Source organism: Bombyx mori, chromosome 20, assembly GCF_030269925.1.
Source record: "Bombyx mori chromosome 20, ASM3026992v2".
NCBI classification, from domain to species: domain Eukaryota; kingdom Metazoa; phylum Arthropoda; class Insecta; order Lepidoptera; family Bombycidae; genus Bombyx; species Bombyx mori.
The window spans coordinates 8,878,346-8,898,599 of NC_085126.1; the positions used below are offsets into that span (position 1 = coordinate 8,878,346).

Sequence of the window (20,254 nt, forward strand, 5' to 3'; positions counted from 1 at the left end):
TTTTGACAAAATCGTTTGGAAATTTATTATATGTGTGACAGTGACAGCAACTTCTGTGTCTTCCGAGCGTATGTTATCGATTTCGGGACTCATATTGTCGTCACGCAGAAGTAGGTTATAGATCACTGCAGTGGACTCTGTATTGTAAACCAAAATTATAAACGAATTCATTGATTAATAAACATTTAATTATCTTTTAATAATTTTTTTAAGGTTTAAAATCTGTTGCTAATAAAACATTTTTATTTTATAAATTGATCTGCTTAAACCGGTGCTTAAAAGTTTTAATCAGCTGACATCACTAAACGTAACAGGTTATCTTTATACCTAGCTACTTTCGTATTACCGAATAATATTATTTACATATCGGAAGCCGACTCGTTCATTGTGCTTAGTGCGTTAGTGTGTGTGCTTAGTTTTTAACGTCCTCGACAGCGTAAAAGTAACTCAAATTTCTATGCAGTAGGAACAGCGCCCCTAGCGGCAAACGTAGGCGAACGTTCCAAATCCATACAAATTTGAGTTAACTTTTACGTTATCGAGAACGTTAAAAACTCGCACTAAGCACACAGGATGGTGGAAGCTGTGGAGCGTGCACACGAGACGTCTATTAATGACTCAAAACGATTTTATCAAGTTGTTCTTCTGTTGTGCCTTTAAACTTGATGAGAACTTTCTGGAAAGGAATTTAAAATAAAAGACAGAAATATATTTCGTAGCAATATTTTATTTTGCATTTGAAAATGTATCTAATCTATTAATTTTAATGTCTACAATTACTAGGTAGGATGTAATCCAGTTACTAACTACGTAAGTGATAGTTCAGCTCTTCATTGAGCACTCTCATTTCAATAATCAATTAAATAAGGGCGTTACACAGTCGATTAGCTTATAATTGCTGATCGTTATCGCCGCAAAATTATTCTAAAAGTTAGGAGAAACGTTAAGCATATGTAACAACTATTGTCAAACGTAACAGTAAATATATTTTAGTATGAATAGTTGCAGTACCTATCCTTCTTTGTATAGTTTATATAACGTCTGTGGTAAATATGCCAACTCCTGTCAAAACCGTTTTATTTCCCGCCTCCATTTTGTTTTGTGTTTAACATTATCCTTTTTTAAGCGCTTGAATTTAATGACGTGTGCGTTCTACACTTCAACAAACAAACTATCCTATACTACAAATCTGTGACTAGTTTTTTCTGCATTTTTATTGTTTAACTAGCTGACCCGGCAGACTTCGTAGTGCCTCAATCGATATTTAAAATACCTAAACTTTTGTATAAAATAAAATTAAAACAAACAAAAGGAATCCATTCAACGGGGGACACATCAAAGGAAAAACAAAATTGTTATTTTTATTTAATTCCAAGCATTTTCATATTTATGTAAACCTTTTAAACCTTCGCTGGACTTCCACAAATAATTCAAGACCAAAATTCATTTTTATATATATAGATCGATGAATGTAAAATCTTATTATTAATTATCTGTTAATTAAAATTATTTTTTGTGTACCAGGTTTCAGATCATCGTTCAAATAATCTTTTTTTTGTTTACTTCAATAGGCAATAGAAAATGCATTGAATGGTAGTTTTTAATCTTAAATTAGATCGCATGCCAAAAATGTAGGTACACCTATGTATTACCTTAACTGACTGAACTAAAATGAGTCGGTGGTGACGGTTCATGTTAATATATTTTATCAAGGTCAATACTGTGGATAGAGCTGCACAAAGTACGTACCGAGAATAGCTCTTGATTCTTCATAAAATTTTATTAAAGGGCATTGGCATACTAAATGTCATATTATCTGTGACGCAGAGAAAAGTATGGAGGGTAAAGGTAAGGAGAACCGTCTCACATAGGAGAAGTTTGGAAAAGTGTCCCACTTTCAGTATTAAATAACAGTTCAATAATCCTCCAGGATGGCGCTAGCATAGGCACAAGGTATTATGATATGAATTGAGCAGTTGTACAACTGATTGAAGTATGCTGAGTTAGGAAATTTAATATATTTAATGACTAGAGTAGTTAGTGACCTCACATGTTTACGTAGTCTAAACTAATTTCGTCAATATAACCTAAAATTATCGCTGTGGTAAAAAGTGGAGACATCGATTGCATTTTCTTATCAGCTTTAAATAAAATACTTTTTGTGATTTTGTAGTGCTTACAGTTCTTTCGTCCTTTTTTATTTCTCTATCTTAATCTAATAACTTTCAGCGCCTTTTTTTAAATTTACCCGGTTGCTACTGAAGCGTCTCCCTTATTTAGCAGATTTTAACGGACACTTTTTCACACACAAATACGGTTCTCCTTACCTCTACTCTCCATGGAGAAAAGGTAGAGAACTTAAAAATTTGAATTACCTGCTTATTACTGCCGCTCCTATTGATTTTTTTTTATTATGACATACGAGTTTTGAATTTGAAGCAAGTTTTTAGAAACATTTTAAAAGAACATCAAGCAACAATATTGACCTTTTCAACACGAGACAATATAGTCTAATGATTTAAATAACACAGATTCTCTAAGGGTGATATATTTTAAAGCTATTCATCGCAAATGCTTTCAAGTTTCTACTAAAGTTAACACCTATCGTTTTTTTAAATAATTAGTATGGTTCCGTTGTTTCTCCTTGAAAATTAAGTAAAATTAAGTTATAAATGCTCATATTTAATGACAACCTATACAACACGACGCTATTTTAACAATTGATCTGTCAAACATTTTATAGATTCTAAAATTCACTATCAATTTTGACTAAATAACATTATTTAAAATTCCTAACCTAATTTTATAGTCTATTTTACCAATATGTTTTTAATAATAAAATGTGTATTATAAATAAAATTGCAACTAATCTGTTTTATTATAAATAATCAACGAAGGAGCTTGTTATTTTTTTGATATACCTAATCAATATTCATAGTGAATTTATTGTTTATTTTTAAAGCCATAATTTTAGATTAGTGTTAATGTTTCAACAGTGTGTACCTATTTAATAAGGTGTATGGCACATTAGAGTAGGTACTTTTTTGTATTTTTTATCTCCGACAGTGCGAGAATAAACATGCACAGTTACTTGGGCAATATCGACTAAACATGAATACGCGAAGCTTATTGACTCGTTTTTTTTTAGGGATTTTTAGACCAGGTAACTAAGACCTTTAAGTCATGTCTTATTTTAATATATTCTTATTTTTATGAAAAATGATAATATGGAGTGAAATTAAATGAAATGAATGCGGACTCACAAGAGGTCCTACCACCAGTAAAAATGTCCTTAAGCTTGTGTATATTTAAGCGGTGTAGGCAAATCGTTCTACGTCAGGTCGCGGTCGTAGAATTAAATGTAACTATAGTTTTTTATACCGCCCGTGATGTAGCACAGTTGAAAGCAACATACAAATGATAAGGATCTAACGACCTCGCGGAAAGCAGATGTTAACGACCACTTTGCTGTACATTACGTGTTCAACAAACAAACTTATTAAAAAGACAGATTCTCTTTTTCCTTAGCAAATAAAAATTGTTTTCTGCCCAGGACGGCCATATCGATATTGCCAACAAGTACCTAGCGCCGTCTATTCTATATATTTTTTTCGCTATCTAATATTTAATTAAATAGGCTGTGCTTTTTTCTTGTCAATCATCTATGACTTCCATCTTGAATGTGATCGGTTTGTGGCCGATCGGCTTCATGGCGAGACGGCCGGCATTGTTAAGGTTAATTATCTCATCATCGCTGCTTGAATTGAAGCTGTCACTGTCAGAATCGGCCTAGAAAAAAAGAAGGTAAATTCTTATATAACGTAGGTAAATTATGAACCTTTGTGCCTAACAAATGAAAATTAAAAAGTAAATTGATGACGACACCATGTTCGCGTGAGCAACCTCATTTTTGAATATTGCTACTGTGGCGTACCTTTTTCCCATACAAAGCTTAGCAACATCTAAAAACGTCCCGCCGTAACACGTACATCTTAAGATGTTTTTTTTTTAGGGAACGCAGCGGTGTAGGCTATGAAAATCAAATAATTTACGGCACTAAGTAGATGCGCCATAGGAATTTGCCCATAAAATAGACGTCCAAGAAGTTCCGACAAAATAAATATGATAATCTAGAGGCCGTCACATGACGTTGCGCCATTTCATAATTTTAAAAACACGACGTTGTAAGACGTTGCTCACGCAAACGTGTTAAGTATATAAGTAAAATATTTAAATTCTGAAACTCGTGCTTGCAAAGCGCTGTTACTACACGATATCAAAATGTAAGAAATTTCATTTGAATTATCCAATGTACTCCATTTTGTAATTGTAATTGAAATCGAATTAGAGCGAACTTATTAACAAAACAGCGTGAGATCCTATTCTATCAGCGTATGCAATAATAATTGGATCGGCTCTAAGACATTTTAATTTAATTTCAGACCCGTAATTAGTTAAACTAATTTTTATGGTAAAATTAAGCCACCTCGTTTACAACTTCCTCAAATAAAGTTGCCAAAAACGAAAAATTTGTCACGGAAGAAACACGCAAATAAACGAAAAAATAGAAGCGTTTTAAAACAGCATATATTAGAACGAGACAAACATTTATTTCTTCGTACGTCGCACGATGCTCGTTGGCAGGCGTCTGGACGTTCTCTCCTCGCCGCTGTCCACACACTACACAAAGACATATTTACAGCATACAAGTAGCATACTTTTTCTACAAGTTAATTACATTTTTACAAAAGCCGGTGCTTCAAGATATTATTATGCTTTTTTTTTTAAATACATTTTATGACCTGGTAACTAAGACCTTTAAGTCATGTCTTATTTTAATTTATATTCATATTTTTATGGAAAATGATATTATGGAGTGAAATGAAATGAAGATGATTAATTTGAGACATTAATCAACTGGGATGAAACTAAATGAAAAGAGATGTTAATGGATGAAAAATAATTACAGTAAAATGGTGGCCATTTACTGAGATTTTTTCAGTAGACTTTTTGGAGGATCCCGAGAAGCTACGTCCAGCAACTTTGTCTCATTTTCCCACGTTTGTGCACTCTCACAGATATTAAACAGTTAATAAACCACCGTTATTACGCATTTAAACCCGAAGAAACACTAAATAGACAAAATAAAACAAATCACACAACTTCACTCCTCACATTCCCGCCACAAAGTCCTATGTCAATTTAGCTAATCTGCAGACACAGATTATACTAACAGTAAATTTTTAATAGTTTAAAAACTTTCAATCTGCTATTTAGTTCAAGTTGGCATGTGAATATGGTCTAATTTTTAAATGGTAAATTATTAGACAATATTATTAGGCAGTAGTATTTTTAAGGCGTATTATTTTGCAGACTATCAAACTTAATTTTAATATACCTACTATGTATTTCGGATAATTTGAATTCAAACAAATGGCAACTGTTCGGATTTTAAACGTTGGACCGTGAATTTGCGATTTGGTTTTTAACATTTGTAAATGTTAATTACACATCTTAAAGGTACATTAATTTATAGAAAATAATATAAAAATTTTGGTAACGATACAGGACTCATTTTTAATTTCGTTAAATTTAGGAACTAGATCTAGGTACATATGAAATACCGTTTTTTTTAAATACTGTTCCTTAGGCATTAAAAAAAGATTCTCTCTAAATTCAAACTTTCTTAGATTCTAGATTATAGCAAGAGTTTTTAGTTGGCTGTCTTGAAACACAGGCTTACCTAGCTTTGTACTTTTTTGTACTACAGTATTAAGGAGGAGGAGGAGAGATAAGGAGAATTATGTCTTATGGGAGACAAGTTAAAAAAAAAAACCAGCTATAAACATTAAATTACAACTCAGAAACCCACCAAAATAGCGTTAGCATAGCCAGTGATGCGATATAAATGTAGCCGTTGTAAACTAAGCGAAGTGTGCTGAGTTTATAAGTTACAATAACATTTAAGACGCCATATTGTAAATGACACCGCTTGCTACAGTAACGCCATCTATATTGGTTGTTTTTCCACTGACAGTTTATGATACACAGAGAGGGTACTCCTCAGTTCTATTCTACTTAAGTATATGTGTTTGACATGTTAGAAAGTTAGAATTATTAATAAGGATGATATTAGAGTTGTGTCTGTATATTCAATTTTGTTTTTTGAATGCGTTTCTGTGTGTGTGTCTGTGTGTGTAGTGTTTGATTGGTAGGTGAGTAAGTTTGCTAATTTATTTCATGCTCGATCTTTTATTTATTTCTATGACGGTGCAAGAGTACCCTGTCCTTCACTTGCTGATGTTGTTTCCGCAAAAAGAGCCCAATCCTCTGTTTGAGTTAGATATTGTCTCATAAAAACCTCATACACAAATACAGTCGGCCAATAGGAACAAGTTCGAATCTCGTCACATATAAGGAACTAATTGATGTTTTAATTTAATGATAAGCATAGAGAAGATTATGTACAATGACGTCAACATTCATAGTACATTTATACTCGCGTCGGGGGAGAGAGAGGGAGAATATACTGTCAACTCATCAAAGTTTTTGTAGATTTATTTTTTAAAATTTTATCAGATTATAGATTACGTGTCTCGGAAATATTTACGCTTATCTTCGTGTGTTAATATTATGTTCAGTGTGCTTAATGCGAGTTTTTTAACGTACTCGACTGCATACAAATTTGAGTTAACTTTTACGAGATCGAGAAAGTTAAAAACCCGCCTTAATCATATTGACGACAATAATGTTAGAGGCACGGCCAAGTTACTTACTGCCTACCACCTCCAGGGAAGTAGTTTCCGTCGATTGGACAAAATATGTTCCCAAAATTTATGGTGAAAAAAAAAACACGATTGATATTCAGTTACGCAACGCTATTATACACCTAATCCAGATTGAATAAGGCCCGTTTTTGCTTCACATCATCAGTGTTGGCTTACGTCAAAATCGCCGATAGTGAACTTAGTGCTGGCGGCCTCCGCGACGAGCTGCGCGGGGGCGGGGGGCGCGGTCTCCGGCGACAGAACCTACACACCGACCGGCAAGCACACGTGCGAGTGTTAGTCGTGACCAGGGTTGCCAGCTCTTAATAATCGATTTCTACTATCGCGACATTCCACAGACTATTATTTAACGGGAACTCGTTAATTGTGGAATCTGTGGATAGCCCGTTAAATAATTGTGTGTGTTTAAGCTATTTATACAGTAAAAGCTCTTTAGTCGCAGCGTATATGTTCTGACTTCTGTAATTATGTCGCGAATACAGAAACCGTGAATATGGAATGGTAATTTACATATATGGGATTATAAGCCATATCATTTAACAATATACTTTAGGCATATTTGTAATAAGGCCTATTTTACTTTTTTATTATTTCATTTGAGGACGTGCTTACAAAGGATATTGGATTCGATACCTACATATTGGAATACTTTTTACCTATGTGTACGTACAGATTAAATTCGCGAAAACAGAAGTCTGTAGTCGTACTGGGTCGCATTTTTTTTATCCGCGAATGAAGGAAGTGCGAATAAGAAGCTTTTACTGTAATTACTTTATTGACTATGAATTTTGAGACCGCACCTTTGGGAAAGTTTTACACTTCCATTATTTAGAATTGTGCCATCAGAGTACAGAATGGAATAAAGTGCATAGTTAAAGTACAGTTGCTGGCAACCCTAGTTGAAACCCAAATGAAATGAGTCAATGATACCCTGTTTTTCGAATACCACTGTTTAAAATCCATGAGTGGACGAAGGAGCGGTATATAATTCGTTTTTTAATTATTTATTTGTTAAATGAATTCAGTTTCAACCTTTTTCTTGGTACGGAAATACACCTGCAACCAACTCAAGTGCATCTATTTTCTGTCATCTATAATAGATGTTGTCAATGTCAGAGTTATGGCCAAGCTGGTTCCGGATGTAATTTAACAGAAGTCTATTAAATATATTAACTATGGAAGCCCTTTTTTAAAAAATAAGTACCACGGGTTTTAACAAGCCAAGGGCAAATTTATTTAAAGAAAAGTAAACTAAAAGTATTTTTATATTAGGTTGCCAATTATATTCTACGTCCTTTGTCCATTCATGTTTTTTATACAAATGTTCAATTAATCTAAAATGTTACTATTTTTTATGTATTTTTAGTATTGTTAATAAAAAAGAAATGAGCTAATGAATTGTCTTTTTGTTATCAAGCAACTCTGGCTTTTAACGTCTACAAAATAGCGTTAGATTTTCCGAAATCAAGCAGAGCTTATATAATCGAGCTTTATCAACGATAAAAGCTTTTAACAACAAAAGGTGTTTTTTTTTTTTAATTGTAATGTATGTATTAACTTTCTAATGATGCCATTATTGTCAGCTTTGGTTTATAGATCGATTTTTTTATTTCGACCGTAATATGTCATATCTATAACTATATTAGACTGTGATAGACATAGCATTTAAAATCGTAACCAGGAAGACCTGACTTAGTTACCAATTTTAACTTAAAATAATGATGAAGTGTCTTTCAACTCAGTGTCGTTATTTATCGAAATACCTTCACTTTCTTAATTATTTGTTTTTAATTTCGTAGATAAAAGGATTGAAACAAAAGTAGCAGTCACACAATTAGCCTTTCTAGCGAACATAGAGAAACATTAACTTTTAGCAACTATTATACAAGTTTTACGCGTGACCAAATTTAAGTTAACTTTAAGTTAAATTAGATTATCTAAACTTAAATTTCTTTGCAAAACTACTTTTGTAATTAAAACATCGGAAATAATGTTGAAAAAAAAATCGCGGGAACAACAACAAATTGTAAAAGGTAGTTTAAGAATTATTAGCTGTTAATGTAAAATCTGATTGTCAAAGTATGTAAGAAAAACAGCAAGTAAATCAGAAAGAATCTTCAGTTCATTAAATTTGGCCATATGTAAAATAAGTAGGTAGATTTGTCGTTAGTTAATTAATTACCTGTCAATGTCACTAGTGTTTAAACGTCTAAAGTGACAAAGGCAAAGGAATTTATTTCAAATTCATATTAATCAAAGTAGTTTGTAACCGTTATAGGTTTTTGATTAATTGAGAACTACATGAAAATATTTAAATCGAGTTGTTTACCTCTGGTTTACTGTAGGACTGAAATCAGACAAATTTAAACTTTATTGTTATACGGCGAAGGCTGTAACTACATACATCTTGGTCGCTCATCATCTCCTTAGTCGAAACTGTGGTTTCTATACGTCGGATGGAACCCTGGTGAATGTCCACGTCGAAGGCGAGGCACTGGAACCTTCTCAGCAGGAGCACGGCAGGTATTGGCAGGACACCGGCCAGGATCATCAGTATTGCGATGAATAGCACCCATGTTGGATACGGGGTTTTTACAACGCGACCCTGCATATGAATAAAGTGATTATATTATGTATTTTGGAATTCTACGTAGGTTTTTTATTGCTTAGATGGGTGGACGAGCTCACAGCTCACCCGGTGTGAAGTGGCTACCGGAGCCCATAGACATCTACAACGTAAATAGCGCCACCCACCTTGAGGTCTCTAGTATAGTTACAACGGCTGCCCCACCCTTCAAACCGAAACGCATTACTGCTTCACGGCAGAAATAGGTAGGGTGGTGTTACCTACCCGTGCGGACTCACAGAGGTCCTACCACCAATATAATAGAGGTGTGTGCATTATAATTTTAATTATTTTGTTATAGACCCGAGCGAAGTTGGAGCAGGCCGCTAGTTCATTACAATTCACCCGAGTATTGTAAGCCGGTTATAAGAGGACTATCATTATTCACGATCGATAGAACCAAAACACTCATTAAGAATTCGATATAGTCAAAATAATGTCATTTTAAATGTTTGGTTTTTTTAAATCACGATTCAACTCATGTAGAGTTATAGTTTACACATAATATTACCATGATCTTTGTTTTCTTTGTCACAAAAAATCCGAGAAATCAATGAAGTGTGATTAAACTTTACAAGAAAACAGGTTCGAAAAAAGTCCCTTATGCTGTCGCGATAAAGTTATTAATAAAACACGATATTTTCCTTGTTCGAGGCGGCGCATAGACCGTGGCTCAATCACAGGTCTGTATCGATAAATAACAGACGATATTTTCTGATACTAGTGATATGCATTGGCTAGTCCTGTAGATAAAGAGACTTTTATATAAAAATACAATAATAATAAAAACTAATAAAATGTGATCATTTTATCTTTATGGTATTGGAAAATCTTTTAAAAGAACTTAGTGTAACAATGAAGTAAAATAAAAAAATAAAAAAAACACCAAATGAAGAAACAGAATGTTTTTAGCAACGGTATGTTGCAATGCATATAGTACTGGAGATATGTCCCAAGAAGGGTGATAAGTATCGACTCCATACAATGCGGGATAAGATAAGAAGAAGAAGACTAGTGCCAAAATCGTTAAGTCACAAGTATCGACCCTATGATTCTAATGAGTATATTTCGCACCTTTAGAATTGAAGTGGCATAACCAAAAATTCTAATTTTTTTTGTAAACGTCAAAAATGTAATTGAAATTTTTCAAATTTTTTAGTATTTCGATTTTTATACTTTGGTAAGAGCACGATTTAAAAGAGATGGAAAGAGTACGTTTACCTTTTTTATCGTATTAATTGTTTTATCGTCACAGCCTAATACGCTTTCACAGCTAAATAACAGCGTTATATACGTATTTAACGTCACTTAAAGTTCCCTTCTACTTATTATTCATCGCACAATCTCTTTACAGATTCAGTCACAGTATTCTTGCACGATGCATTTAGCGTTTTTTCTGTTGTTATTTAATTACGTTCGATGCTTTGAATATGTTGAATTGAAAACGCGAATTGGTGTAGTGCGGGGACATAGAAACAATTATGGCGCTGAATTTTTAGGTATACCATACGCTAAAGTCGATGACGGACGTCCATTTGGGGTGAGTTGAGATATTTCGCATTTGGATTTGACTTTAACACTAATCATACCAACACTTACTGGTACCGATTTCTACAATAGCGGATAGATAATGGTATACGAAAAATATTACTCTAAACAAAAAAAAGTATAATAACTGTAGATTAATTGGTAAAACAAAAGTCATGAAGTGAATCGTGCAAAAGCAATAAGATGATACGTGCATTTTCAATGTAAAAGTTCGAAATGGGTCAATGTTATGTTTAGTGTTAAAAACAATATTTATAGGTAATTGTAAATAGACACGCCTTAACAAAAATAGACTTCAAATAGAAAAAAAATATATACCAAAATAAATTAATATTCACCAAAAACATATTCATCAAAATCGGTTGGCGTGATATATAGGTATAAGTTATTGATTTATTCATCTATTTGTTGCGCACGTACTTAATGCAAATTTAAGACTTATATGGTTTTGTCATGGATACCATTATCAGAACTGGACTAAATTGTAATGGGACCACAGGGGAAACATCAGCTTTTTAATAAAAAAAGAATCATCAAAATCTATTCACCCAGTCAAAAGTGATGAGGTAACAAACATTAAAAAAACCTCAAAGTTGAATTGAGAACCTCCTCCTTTTTTGAAGTCGGTTAAAAGTATGCATCTATCCGTTTTGTTTGTAACTTACACATTATGTGTTTCTATATCACTTGCTTTTCTCTTTTTTTCCCTTATCTATTTGCTGGTATCTTAAGGGGGTATTCCAGATTCTCGCGGACGGATATGTGAGCTCACGGACTCAACCTGAGATAATTTGCTAACACTAGGTTCGGGATAAATACAATTTTACCAAAGTACAACATAAAAACTGTATTCAACACTTAGAACACTTAAACACTTTAAAACACTCAACAAACACTTTAAAACTTCCAATTCGCTTGTTCTGCTTCGCTTCAGGTGATTCGTTCGCTGTTTCGCTTCGAGTAGTTCCGATTACTGACTGACTGCGTGCCATCCCTACAACGCTTTTATAGTCGATACGACATCCCTAGAATTATCGAGAATATTCTACACATCTCTAGTCGTAGTTTCCGCTATCTTTTAATAGATTGTTGCTTGGTCAATGGCGTTGTAATTCTCGAAGGAGTTGTAACTCTCCTTCGATATTCGTTCGACTATTCAGCGATAGATGGCGTTACTCTTACCGGTGTAACAATATTTACATACATTTACGTTTAATTTCATTTAAATGTCAATAAAACATAAATGTCGAATGTCAAAAATTGTTAACTACCTCCGGTTCAAAGTTCGGTACTGCGACGAAGCGACGAAAGCAGTACAGCCATAAATATGTATGTTTTATTATTATTCCTTAATTTCTTAACAATTCTTTTCAGAATTCACTTCCCTATCCATACTTCGAGGCACCTTTTGAAGCTTCCAACCCATCAACAAGATGTCCGCAAGTTGGCCGCGTCATCGGGGGTACGCAACAATGCCTCACCCTCAATATATACGTGCCCGAAAATGCCAATGCCACTCAAACTGTGCCGGTTTTCGTTTGGTTCCACGGTGGAGGTTTCAAAATCGGAAGCGCTGGCGAATACGGTGGCAAACATCTCACCCAACACGGTATTATCGTGGTCACAGTCAATTACCGACTCGGGCCGTATGGCTTTCTCTGTTTGGACGAAGAAGTTCCAGGTAACCAAGGCTTGAAAGACCAGGTAACCGCCTTGAAATGGGTCCAAGCTAACATTGGCGATTTTGGAGGTGATAAGAGTAAAGTGACGATTGGAGGTCAGAGTTACGGAGGAGGAGCCGTCGACCTCCACATGTACTCATCAGATGTTAAGCTGTTTGATAAAGTAATCATACAGAGCGGCTCGATGTATGCCGAAGGGGCGTTTGTCAAAAGTGATTTGAACGCAGCGATTAAACTATCAGGGCAATTGGGATGCTCCACCAATAATACCAAAGACGCCCTGAAATGTCTGGCCACAAGAGACAGTCTAACAGTTGTGAAAGCTGCCAAAGATATCGGTTTGAAGCTAGGAGCGTGTAAAGAAAAAACTATGAACGGTTCCGAGAATTTCATAACTCAAGACCCGTTCCATTTGGATTTCGTAAAACGTGACGACATAGCCGTTTTGATAGGTCACAATAGTAATGAAAACTTCGCGAGATTCGCTAACCAATCTGAAGAGTTTTATGAGCGACTGGCGAATGTGTTCCGAGAGAAATTCGTAAATAATTTCGTGCTAAGCGAGAACGATCTAGATCAGCTATCTAACAATACTCAAGCCTTTTATTTAGGCAAGAATGGTAGTCTGACCGCCAAGGAGCTAAAAGAATTTAATGTACAACTAAGCGATTTCAGTTCGGATTTCATGTTGAACTACCCAGTCGAATGGTCAATTAAGAACTACCTCCGAAAAGGGCTGAAGAAGATTTACAAGTATGTATTTTCGTATACTGGCGGAAGTCCCTTCAAGGACGTGCCTGGTGTGGGGGCTTATCACACCGAAGAGCTCCAATATTTATTCGAAACGGAACAACAAGGCAATTCTGATGAGCAACAGTTACTTAGGAAAAGAATGACTAGTATGTGGGCCAACTTCGTGAAGTTCGGGTGAGAAATGTTTATATTTACTAACGTTCGTGTTCTCTGATGGGAAGATTGCGTAGAATCTTACCGTCGGCCATACCACAATGCTTGTAAACAAAAGTAATCAGGTATTCAATCAGTGCGTCCTACCAGATATGTGTCCTACTACTTATGCCATGTGGAGCCGAGACGTGGACGGTAAAGCAGCTCCGCCAGTTTTTATTGCCTTCGTAGGCAGACGAGCATACGGCCCACCTGATGGTAAGTGGTCACCGTCGCTCATGGACGTCAGCAATGCCAGGGGCAGAGCCAAGCCACTGCCTATCATAGTTCCAAGTCTTTCAGCAAGCTATTTTGAACGAAATTGGAATTGGGTCCAATTGTAATTTCGGTAAACGATAAATAGAAACGAGGTTATCCGAAAGAAAACAAAAATCACCGACATACTTAGTTCATTAGTTCATAGTACATGTCATATTGTGATTTCGTTACACTCGGGTATATATAGGGGTAGACATCGCCTCCTATGGGAATATAATCTCTGGCAAAAAGGACGCGCTGTTATAGCAAAAATTTGGAGGTATCAAATCTGGTGTATTTTGTTAACCTTTTGGCAACTGGTCGAAATGTTGTAGTCATAGTACGGTAACTCCATTCTATATACATAAGTAAATAGCTTGTGTTGAGCCTCTCTTGACTACAAATCTTAGTTCCCGGTGCCTTTTAAGCTGTAATTGTCTCCTATTTTGTGGTTAGGGAGATCGGAATCTAAGGTTCTACGACTTCTACTGAACTCTAAGCTCGTTGCGAGATCAAGGGCAAATTAGTTTCTATTCGGACGAGCTGAACCTTATCGTTCAGAATTCTTTCGTGTTATTGTCGCTATGGGTCTTGGCTACACAATGGCTTAACCAGAGAGTGAATTAGCTCCGATGTGTCTTAGCAACACAGTAGGTTGGATACAAATTGACTTAGCTACAGTATGTCTGGGTAGCTCAGATGCTTAGCTATACTGTGGCTTAGCTACACGGAGCTTTGACTACAATGAAGCTTGGCTACTCAATGGCCTGGCTACACAGTGGCTTAGCCACACAGTGACAGGAAAATTCCTGATAAAAATAAACCTACTTTTTTGCAGAAATCCAACACCAAGTCGAACCGATCTACTGCCAGTGGCCTGGGTGCCTGTAACCGAAAGTACTCAACCGTATCTCAACATAGACGTAGAGATGAAAATGCTGGACAATCTGTTCGAATCTAGAATGAAATATTGGGCAGATTTCTGGAGCCAGCATTGGATGAAAAATATAATCCTTTCGTAGATGAAGCTAAATTATACACAGCAATGAAAAGAGGGTAGTTTAATATCTAACGACGAATATAAAAGGAATAAATAAATATGGAAATCACTTCGTTTTTTTTCTTTTTAGATAGTTAGTAGTTATGAGACCTTTGAGCCAAGTCTAATATTTTCTTATGTAATTATAAGAAATGTAATTTATTATATGCAAAGTGATATGAAACGAAATAAATTAAGTTGATTAATCTAAATCTTTAATCAATTGGGATGAAATAAATTCTCAGTCAAATTTTGGTTATTTACTGTAACTTTTTCAGGAGATTTTTCGGAAGAACGTTAAAAGTTATGTCCCAACGGCTTTGTTTAATTTTCCCACATTTGTGCACTTTCACAGATGCTAAATATTTAATGAGCCTCTGTTATTACACATTTAAACTCGAAAAAATACTTAATTCATAAAAAAATATCATTCAACTACACTCTTCGCGTTCCCTCCAAAATATCCCAATAATAATGGAAACAAACATATCTTAATATTTTCCTAAAGATTTTCGATCGCTGGGTGGACACGTGTGTGCTTAGTGCGAGTTTTTTAACGTTCTCGATACAGTAAAAGTTAACTCATATTTGTATGGAGTTGGAACAGCGCCCCTAGCGGCAAACGTAGACAAACCTGAGCAATGACTTACATTTCATTCATTGACTATATGTTTATAATGTATTATTTTATTTACATCAAAATACAGTTTAGCTTAGTAAAATTATAGCACAAATTGAGTTGCTCTATAAAGAGAAACAACATTTAAAGCTTCACCACTTTTGTATGTTTTTTATATTTCAAAACTCTCAAATTTCTTTTATATTTCTAATGTTCCTTCTTCTGATGATTCAATATTCAAAATTTCATTTATGTCATCTTTATAACATATTAACCTCTTTTAAGATAAATCGTATAGAGGTTACATGTTTTTACTGATTACTGGTTGGAGGACTTTTTTTTTTCGTACTTAAGCTGATAGCCTTAAGAGACTATATCAGCGTCGTCTTAACTGGTAGGTGTGCTCACGGGGCTCAAACCTGATGACGTTGCTAACAGAACAATGACCGGTTAGTGGACAACTGACCGAACATACGATATGTTGTTTTGTTATGGTTAGGTACAGGTTAGGTTCCGGCTACAGCGTAACTGGTTGGGCGAGCTCATGGGGCTCAGCCTAAGAGAGCTTGCTAGCACTACCATCGCTGAATCTACCATCAGATCGGAATTGCAACCCATTGAGGATATTCGGCGAGAAAATTACGGTCTTGTCTGTGGGTATATGAGTTTTTTGACCTCTCAATTCTCGATCCTTGGAGTAATAATTGGTTGAATATCTATTCCACTTATTACCGGGTCAGCTGTGAGCTGATGCACCGATCTGCCAATCTAAAGCTTCCTAGATTTAATCCTCATAAAAGCAGTTCCCACCTCAGGATAAAAGGCGATTGCATGCAGCAGAGATGGGAATGTTGCGATGGATGTGTGAAGTAACGAGAATGGATAGAATATGGAACGAATATGTTAGAGGAAGTCTGAAAGTGGCACCTGTGACAGAGAAGCTGAGGAGTGCGCGTTTGGGATGGTATAGACATGTGATGAGACGAAATGAAAATGAGGATGGTAAGAGAGTGTTAACTATGAATGTGGAAGGATATAGAAGAAGATATAGACCTAAGAAGAAATGGATGAATTGCGTGAAAGACGATATGGGTAATAGGGGAGTGAGCGAAGAAATGGTATATGATAGAGGAGTATGGAAGGAGAAAACATGTTGCGCTGACCCCAGGTGACTGGGAAAAGGGCAGGATAATGATGAATGATGACGAAAAGCAGTTCCCACCTCGTTAGCATCCCAAGCGCCGTACGTCGGCGGGTTGATCAGCATGAAGACCAGTGACGAGAACAGGATGCAGGTGACTATGAAGGGCCCCACGTAGCGCCAAGTCACCTGCCAGTACAGCCCGGGCCGGTAGCCGGTCATCTCGTATATATCGTTGCTGAACCTACGCATGACAGATGAGATTTTAAAAGTGTCATTGTTAGCATTTGCGGTAGGCAGCGGCTTGGCTCTGCCCCTAACCTTGCTGAAGTCCATGGGCGATGGTAACCACTCACCATCAGGTGGGAAGTATGCTCGTCTGCCTACAAGGGCAATAAAAAAAAGGCAGTAAGTAGCTTGACGGTGGAACTTGCTTGCGTCCATGGTCCATAGTGAACTCAGATATGGTACATTAATCTGCCTTCAAGACCAAAAAGTTAACTTATTGCTTAGATGGGCTCACGGCCCGCCTGGTGTTCAGTGATTACCGGAGTCCATGGACATCGACAACGTAATTACCGCCGTCTACCTAGAGACATGAGTTTTAAATCTTCCATGCAAGTTATCGCATTTCATTAATTTTAAAATAAAAATCTCAAGTTGATGAAAATTACTGATTCCCTGATTTCGGCTTGGCCCAATAGTATACATAGTACGCTAGGCCCACTGGTGGGCAGTATGGCGTTCAACGGGTTAATTGTATCTATGTCTCGTGAAAATTACAAAGAATACTATAAGGAAGGAAACAATACCTTTCGTGTCCGTATATGTAGATCACGGAGACCATCTCCAGCAGAGCGACGACCACCAGGCCTATGGTGCCGGCGAACGAATCAAACATCTTCAGCCAGTACTCCCCGGCTCCGGTCGTGAAGATCAGACCGACGAGGAAACAGAACGAGCAGACAATTCCTGAACAGAATTTTACGTAATTCATAATTATTTACTGGTGGTAGGACCTCCTGTGAGTTCGCACGGGTAGGTACCACCACCCCGCGTATTTCAGCCGTGAAGCAGTAAAGCGTTTCGGTTTGAAGGGTGCGGCAGCCGTTGTAACTATACTGAGACCTTAGAGCTTATGTCTCAAGGTGGGTGGCGCATTTACGTTGTAGATGTCTATGGGTTCCATTAACCACTTAACACCATGTGGGCTGTGAGCTCGTCCTCTCATCTAAGCAATGAAAAATATACGCCAAAAATTTGAAGAATTAACTTTCTTTCGATTCAGGATGCTGAGAATTTTGGGTACGTTCATCAAATCTGAGGGTCGTGACCTTCAAGAAGGCTTTCCGCTATGACGTTACCCGTATGTGGATGTATGATTACACGAAGGGGCTTATGACCTACTCGATGTTTAGCGGTCACCAGAGCTTACAGATATCTGAACCTCCTGATTCCGTCACCTTTAGACACGAGGTCCAGTCACAAGTGGACAACGGTTACCTTGCCCTCCACACAGGAACGTATTACTGTTCTGCGACAGAAATAGGCCGGACAATGTCTGTCACCGGTAATTGAACAGATTTTCAAATTTTGAGGGTTTTTTTATTTTTTATTATACCTTCACTGTGAAAGTCACTCGTACACGTCAATTGGCGCTTACGTCGATTTAGAATAAAACGAAATTCAAATCAAAATTCCCGCGTCTCAAGGGTCCTGTGAGATTCGGAGACTGAAGATGTTTGAACAATTGTTGCCTACCTGCGGGATCTCAACTTTGATATATACGTGTCAATACTAACACTTCGTTCGGTAAAGCGGTAGGCAGCGGCTTGGCTCTGCCCCTGGCATTGCTGAAGTCCATGGGCGACGGTAAACACTCACCATCAGGTGGGCCGTAAGCTCGTCTGTCTATTCGGGCAATAAAAAATAAAAAAGGCGAAATATCCTCACCGGTTATAACTGGCTTGCTGAGTCGTTTGAAGAAGTCAATATCGAAAATGGTGCACAGCATCCCTTCCATGATACCAATCTGGCTGCCCAGACCCAGGGACAGCAGCATCAGAAAGAAGATTATGGACCAGAACGGAGCTGGAGTCAGCTTCAGAATCGCCTGCGTGAACACTATGAAGGCCAGCCCTGTACCTTCGGCAGCCTGTAATGAAGATTTATAGCTGTTACCACCAGGCAGGACCATCGATTCTGAACGCTACTGCGAACAACTGATGAGATTAAAGCAAGAAGTTGAGAGAAACTGGCCAGAATTTATCAACAGAAGAGGTGTGGTTTTTCATCATGATAACGCTAGACCTCACACATCTTTAGCCACTCAGCAAAAATTAAGAGAGGTTGGCTGGGAGGTGTTAATGCATCCGCTGTATAGTCCTGACCTAGCACCTTTAGATTTCCACCTGTTTCGGTCTCTTCAGAATTCTTAGGCAGTGTCAGGTTAACATCACGAGAGGACTGCCAAAACCAATTGTCGCGGTATTTTGATTAGAAGCCCCAAAAATTTCTATAGCAATGGGATCATGTTCCTACCTACAAGATGGCAAAAAGTTATCAAACAAAATGGTACCTACATACTTTAGTTAAATGTAAATAAACTATATTAAAAAATGTTGTGAATTTTCTTAAAAAATGCGAAGAAACTTTTTCCCCGACCTATTCTATAGATTATGAAAATAAGATGGCAGACTTTTTTCCAACTTACTTGAGACTTATCGTTATATTTTGGGTAATTCACACAATATCCTTATAAATTATATAGCCTATGTGTTATTCTGATGTGTAAGCTATATTATTGTAAAGCTTGATCCAAATCCATCCAGTACTTTTTATGTGAAAGAGTAATAAACATTTATCCATCCATTCTTACAAACTTTCGCGTTTATAATATTAGTAGGATTAGTAGGATTGTGTATTGCACGTTCGAACACGAAAAATTCGGGAATCACCTCATCTAGTTGTCGGCTCATGGTGCAGCCGGTCAAGTTGAAGGCAGCCACGAGGGTCTCGTTCAGCTTCGGATACTCCTCGCGGTAGTAATCTTGAGTGGAGTTGAGCGTGAACCCGCCGATGTGGTTGAGAGCCAGCACTTTAATTTCCCTAAAACGATGAAATGGAAATTTTTGAGATAGAGATTATCCAGAGGCGGACTATCCGTAAGGCAAACTAGGCACGTGCCTAGTGGCGTGTAGTTACAAGGGGCGCGCGAGCTAAGAATTTGTAAATCAATAAAGAAAATAACATATCGACGATTAAGAACTAAATGCCGATCTATAATCTAAATCTATAATAGATTATTCCTATTTGGCCTATTTCCCAGGGCAGAGAGGAATCATAAATTTCGATGTTCCTCTGGACCTTTAATCCGCCACTGAGATTATCTGTCTAAAGATTACGAAGAACCAATTAAGCACGGTAACGCTTCGCTATTGCGTATTTTTTACTTTTTTCTTATGGCTTTTATTGCCCGTGTAGGCAGCCGAGCGCACGGCCCATCTGATGGTGAATGGTTACCGTCGCTCATGGACGTCAGGAACGCCAGGGGCAGAGCCAAGTCACTGCCTACCATTGAGTACGAGAGGCTTGATGAGAATCAAGCC

The 20,254-nt window shown here is 36.8% G+C and overlaps 2 protein-coding genes and 1 long non-coding RNA gene across 5 annotated transcripts in view; 2 read left to right on the forward strand and 1 right to left on the reverse strand.

Annotated features, from left to right (window-relative positions):
* Positions 1-707: 707 nt before the first annotated feature.
* The window catches only part of LOC101742542 (sodium-dependent neutral amino acid transporter B(0)AT3), a 36,901-nt gene continuing 17,354 nt past the window's right edge, over positions 708-20,254 (reverse strand). For 2 of the 3 annotated variants that reach the window (XM_062674400.1, XM_004927232.4), the window contains 8 exons: positions 19,604-19,754; positions 18,600-18,801; positions 17,459-17,618; positions 16,728-16,890; positions 9,193-9,393; positions 6,945-7,031; positions 4,607-4,680; positions 708-3,789 (listed from right to left, as the gene is read on the reverse strand). In XM_062674400.1, the coding sequence (XP_062530384.1) occupies positions 4,609-4,680; positions 6,945-7,031; positions 9,193-9,393; positions 16,728-16,890; positions 17,459-17,618; positions 18,600-18,801; positions 19,604-19,754 (1,036 nt within the window). In that variant the 3' untranslated portion in view covers positions 708-3,789; positions 4,607-4,608. The remainder of the gene's footprint in view (positions 3,790-4,606; positions 4,681-6,944; positions 7,032-9,192; positions 9,394-16,727; positions 16,891-17,458; positions 17,619-18,599; positions 18,802-19,603; positions 19,755-20,254) is intronic. The other variant, XM_062674401.1, reaches the window with a different exon arrangement.
* LOC134200785 (uncharacterized) lies at positions 4,650-8,182 on the forward strand. The gene is made up of 2 exons (XR_009975845.1): positions 4,650-6,215; positions 6,934-8,182. It is a non-coding gene; the product is annotated as an uncharacterized LOC134200785 (long non-coding RNA).
* On the forward strand, positions 10,793-14,869 carry LOC100462952 (antennal esterase). The gene is made up of 3 exons (NM_001190368.1): positions 10,793-10,954; positions 12,337-13,571; positions 14,686-14,869. Exons 1-3 carry the CDS (start codon positions 10,793-10,795, stop codon positions 14,867-14,869), a joined length of 1,581 nt encoding a protein of 526 aa, NP_001177297.1.